Source organism: Camelina sativa, chromosome 13 (assembly GCF_000633955.1).
Source record: "Camelina sativa cultivar DH55 chromosome 13, Cs, whole genome shotgun sequence".
Lineage (NCBI taxonomy): Eukaryota > Viridiplantae > Streptophyta > Magnoliopsida > Brassicales > Brassicaceae > Camelina > Camelina sativa.
In genome coordinates, this window is record NC_025697.1 from 15,367,393 (window position 1) to 15,373,290 (window position 5,898).

At 42.1% G+C, this 5,898-nt stretch overlaps 1 protein-coding gene across 2 annotated transcripts in view; it reads left to right on the top strand.

Moving 5' to 3' along the window:
• Positions 1-958, top strand: part of LOC104736829 (glycine-rich cell wall structural protein 1.8-like) — a 2,699-nt gene extending 1,741 nt beyond the window's left edge. Inside the window, exons 2-3 of one of the 2 annotated variants that reach the window (XM_019234658.1) lie at positions 18-626; positions 721-958. In XM_019234658.1, coding sequence (XP_019090203.1) covers positions 18-626; positions 721-791 — 680 coding nt within the window. In that variant the 3' untranslated portion in view covers positions 792-958. The other variant, XM_019234659.1, reaches the window with a different exon arrangement.

Here is a 5,898-nt window from a genome sequence, read left to right on the forward strand (position 1 = left end):
TGCTGGTGTAGTTGGAGGTGGTGCCGGTGGTGCAGTTGGAGGTGGTGTCGGTGGTGCAGTTGGAGGAGGTGCTAGAGGTAGTGTTGGTGGCGCTATTGGAGGTGGTGTCGGAGGCGCCGTTGGAGGTGGTGCCGGAGGCGCTGTTGGAAGTGGAGTTGGTGATTCTGGTGGTGCAGTTGGAGGTGGTGCTAGAGGTAATGTTGGTGACGCTGTTGGAGGTGGAGTTGGTGCTGGAGGCACTGTTGGAAGCGGTGTCGGTGGTGCTGTTGGAGGCGGTGCAGGAGGTGCTGTCGCAGGTGGTGCTAGAGGTAGTGCTGTTGGAGGTGGTGTCGGAGGTGGAGCTGGTGGCGCTGTTGGAGGGGGTGCCGGAGGTGGTGTTGGAGGCGGTGCCGGTGGCGCAGTTGGAGGTGGTGGCGGTGGCGCTGTTGGAGGTGCTATAGGTGGTGGAGTTGGTTTAGGCGGTGGTGTTGGAGGAGGACTTGGTGGTGGTTTAGGCGGTGGTATTGGAGGGGGTGGAGGAGGAGGAGGAGGATTTGGCGGTGGAAGTGGTTCCGGAGGTGGTGCTGGAGGTGGTGCCGGAGGAGGACTTGGTGGTGATGTTGGAGGAGGTGGAGGTCTCGGTGGTGGTGTTGGTGGCGGAGCAAATGTTGGTGTACGAGTTGGAGCTGGTGGTGGCGTTGGAAACAGACGACACTAAATCAGAAACAGCATGTGACCNTGGTGTTGGTGGCGGAGCAAATGTTGGTGTACGAGTTGGAGCTGGTGGTGGCGTTGGAAACAGACGACACTAAATCAGAAACAGCATGTGACCGTTAACAATTTAGCACTGCATGCACGTTGCCTCTTTAGTAGTTTGCATGTATGCTCTCGTTGTTATCACTTTTATCGTATTCTCCTTGTACCAGTGTATAATATTAATAATGAATAAAACTCTTTACAAAAGACTAAAGATTATATATGTCTACTATTAAAAGAAAATTTCTTTATAAAACTAATCTTAGTTTCGTAGCTAAGAATTACAACTGAATTCTATTGGAGTTATGATCAAATTAATCATTTATAGAGGGATATAACCCTATTTTAGTCTTATCCTAAACGGATAAACAAGCACATCTTGGGTCGGATCTAAATTTTAAATTTTATACGAGTTTCTCGGTACCAATAAAAGAAATTACTTCCGCCTTATTTTGCCAAAAAAAGTCATGGTCAGGTTGTTAAATAGGTAGGTTTTATTTACAAGAGGTCTCAAGTTCGACAGTAGGCCATTACATTACGTAATTTTATTTTCTTTCTTAGTTTACTTTTATTGTATTTAATAGACAATAATAATTTTCTTAATTACTTACGACTACCAAATTTCAAAAATCCAAATCTTCCAGATTCCATAATTGCTTAGATGGTTGCTTATGTGTGGGAGATGGTTCTAGTCTTTTGCGATAGGAGTGGTGATTGGAGGTGGTTTATCTGGTTGTCCATATAGATGCTCTTGTAAACGTCAAATTTGTAAATAAGTCCGCTGTTATCATTGCGTTAGTCTGCGGAGAAGCTGTAGGCGTCTTTATAAGGAAGTTTTGAAGACGGGCCTCTGTCACGGTTTGCTTGTGACAACTAGGATAAGACTCGAGCTCTTCGAAGTTGAGAAAATCATGCAAATTTTCAAGTTTTACACTTTGGAATCGGTGTTTCTTTTTCTTTGGGTTTACGTTTTAACTTTAACTGTTTGTTTCTTCTGTTTTCACAATCTCGAAACTAATATAAATATTTCACATTTGACCAATAAAAGAAAAAGAAAAAAAAATATACGTGTGACATGTCTATTTTAATTTTATCAAATACATTTTTATAAACTTTATCGAGGCTTTCAATTTCAATGTTTAAATCATATTTTTTTGTTTAATTTTCTAATCATAAATAATTTTTTGTATATTTTAAAACTAACTTATCAAAATAATGTTTTTCCTCTCCTAGTACCCATTTCAATATAGAACCGATGATCTGTTTCTTGATTCGGATTACTTGGATAGTTTTGTTGCTCTGTTGGGTGGGATATTGATGAAAACGTCTTCTTGTCGAATGGATAAGTATATATAAACTAGTTTTTTTTTCAACCATCACAATGAAAAAACAAATATAGCATTTGTATAAGAGTAAGTTTAATTTACCTTATTATATTTAAATTAAAATGGATAATTGTTAATTCCATTTGGACCTTAAAACTCTGAAAAATGTAATTAATTGTTTTTATATATTCCACTAGGTTTGGACTCGCACGTACGTGCGGGCGTAAATTTTTTAAAATTGAAAATATCAAGACCTGCATGAGTGATATTTATAAGAAATAAATTAAGATATAATTTAGTAAGTGATATTACATCTATATTATTCTAAACTAATCCAAACATTTCCAACAACAGTTTGTTTAGGAGTGTTAAATCAAATTTGGATATATATATATATATATATATATATGGGACAGGATATTCGTCTTGTCTTGTATGCGTCACAAAATTTTGTCCCATAACCATTTTTTAAAAAATAATTATATTTTTGACTATATTTATTATGATAGATTTAGATACTCGTATTTCCGGTTTATAAATATTAATTTTACTAAATTAATGAAAATAATCCAGATAAATAAAATAATTGTGTAGAATTCTCTAAATATTTTTACAAATACAAAAAAAAACTCAAAAATCAGTCACAAAATGGATCCATAGATGTCCTATAGTCAAATTATTATCCAAATTAGTGAAAATTTGAGAAGGGAGTATACCTACCCAAAATTTGAGATTATTTGTACTGTGATCTCAAAAGTCGAAGACCTCTTCGTTTATATGATTTGATGAAAAATCAAAACGTACACCTTTTGGCTATATGTTGCCATGGGATGATAGCTCCAAATTGTAATGTCATTGAAGATTAAAATTTCTTAAGCTGAAGTGATTAAACCGATGATTTCCTTTGATACCTGTACAGCATAATTTTATTAGAAAATGTGGAAAAAAAAATATTAGAATTTGTCTACGTAGAATAGTATGATATATTACTAAACACGAAACATGAACCATAAAATAGAGTGATATATTATATATATGTACCCTCAGTTCTTCTTGCCATTACCACACTTGCTTCTACAGCTCGTATCTTCACAACTACAAAGAAGATATTCATTAAGGTTAAATCCCAAAACTAAAGTTATAATTTAATGAGAGCAAAAAAATTACATTCATTGTGTGAAGATGAAATCAAAGTCGGTTCTCATTCATTCCATGTTTTTTTTCTTCCATTCAGTATTTTTATATATTAACACCAAATCGTTAATTTTTTTAAGCATTATGAAAAACAAAATGACACTATTGCCGGATATTGAAGCGAGAAACAACAACTTAATAGATTCGAAGATGAAATAAGATCTGGACGGTTTTTCAATGAAATTTGCTAGAAATAACGAAGAACTTGTGAATTGGATTTGTATTAAAGGTATTGGCTGTGTTCTTAGGGTTATCCAAGATGGTCTCGACTTTCTCATATGAGATCCATTATAAAGCCTCGAGGATTCTCCAACGACGCCCTGAATTTATTCCTCCAATCTCGTTTCTTCGCTCCGAAATCTCCTCCGCCACTACGAGCTGTTCCTCTTCGTTTAACTCGGGGCCAGCTTCGACTTACTCGGGGTTGTTGGGCTTTCTTTGGCATGTTACTAGAATCCATACAATTATCTCTTAACAGGCCGAAAGACGAGGCCCATAGTTGGCGAAACCCAACACCAACAATTGCCCCCCAGCCTTTTACTCCGAACGAAAAAGAGTTAAAGGCAAATATTCGGAGAATATTTTGCCGTTTCGGTTTCGCGATCCATCTCGGGCAAAACGCGCTGGATCTTGGCTTCCGAGATTTTGGTGATGATTACCTTCTCTCTCTTAAGATCCAACGACGGAGGCGGAGAGTTTGGACGGCTCAGATTAGAGAGAGAGATACACGGCATTTCGAGCATCGAGACAATTATGACTTAAAATCATTAGTCACACGTCTCGTCATAACCGCGCACTCATCCACTACTTCAAGGTAATTTTTCTCTCCCTCTTTACTGTTTCGAATTTTCTTTAGGGTTTCTCTCTTTTTCTTCCCGAATCATCTCTGCCCGCGCAGTTAGAACTAGTCGAGTCCGTAATCTTCTTTCCTTTTTCTGCTTTCTTTCCTTGTTAAACATGGCTCCTCTCGAACTCTGGGGAAACCATATCCCCGCAATTACATCTGAAAAGCATCTCGCGGATCTCCGCCAGAAACACGGCGTTCCTCCGAATGTCGAGATGATGCTTCCTCCCGGTGACCCGTATACCCCGGAAACCGTTCCCCAGGGTTACTGTTGTGCATACACAAGATACTTCGAACGGTGCGGGTTAGTATTTCCTATTCCCGGGATCATCCTCCGGATCCTCCAGCGCCTTCGAATGGCGTTCCCCCATATGTGTCCAAACTTTGTTCGACACGTGATCGGGCTCTACACGAGGGGTCGCGAAGTTGGACTCGAACTTGGAGTCGACGACATCCTCAGGTTGTGTCAGATCAAACACAACTCGGGTTTTCCCGGGACGTTCTACACGTGTTGCCGTCAGGACTGGGAAATCATCCAAGCGATCCCTGGCAAAGACGACCGGTGGAGAGAGAAGTATTTCTACTTCCGCGTCTCTCCGGCTTCGGTGGGGGATTTCAACTTTGCCCGTCTCAATGAGCTGTATGCGTCGGTCAGAATGAAAAAAGGCTGCTTTGTTGACCCACGTTTATTTTGATGATCATGATATCTTTTAATGTTGGCTAACTTCGAAAAGTTTAATTTTGCAGACTCCGGCGATCATCCGATCACTTAGGCGGTCCAAGCATTGACTGAAAGACTACAAGGAGGAGAAGTCTGGTAAATTTCATTCACAAGAGCTCGCATTATCGTTTCACTCAACGCACTGGTGACTCGACCTCCTGCTCCTGCCGCTCCCCCGGAGGCTTCGAACCGATCAACTCTCGCTGACCGCCCGAGAAGCAACAGATCTGAGCACCTCCTGGTTCATCAAGGTATGATAACCTTGCACGCAGCTTTGCATTTGCTAGTTTCAACGTTGATGATATCCGTTTCTTTTGTCTTTTTACTAAGTTGCTTAGAAATTTAATTACGCGCAAATTTTTACAGGTACTCCAACCCGTCCACGCACATCAAACTCGTCGTCATTTTCAACTCCGCTATTCGCCATGACCAGGAAGCCGGCACTTCGTGAGTTGAGGGAACAAGCCAACCCTCCCGCCAAGTTCGTGCGGGAGACGTGGATGCTGCTCTGGCATCCGCTCTCCAAGCCGCTCGCAATGAACCCGCGCAAACGGGAAGTGAGGAGGTGAATCAAGCTGTTGTCACCCCGTCTGGACCTTCTATCCTGCCCCGAGAGGTGATGTTGGTCAGCTCGCGATCTACTCATAGCGAGCCCGAACCGGCTCAGAAGAGAGCTCGCGCTGAGGGACCACGGACTGGTGAGGATCACATCCGTGAGAGCAGGGGAAGCCGCCTCGCGGGTGACCGGAACGACCATCCCGGGGGGGAACAAGCTGTCTCCGGGAATGGATCATCGATGAGCCGTCCCTTCCACTGGTGTTTCGCTCATTCCCGTGACTCTCCAGCGGTGGATGACCACCTTGGGATGGCCACGCTGTTCAGGCATCTCAAGACTGCCCGATGTCAAGTTCCCCTGGTGAAGGACCTCGCGGAGCGGGAGGCGTACATCGCCGCTATGGCTTCCTAGGCGCAGGTAAACCTACTAACCAATCTGTTGGTTTATATTTGGATTCGTTTTATTCGCTATGGGAGATCACATTTTGACTCAAATTCGCCCCCCCCCCCCCCCCCCCCCCCCC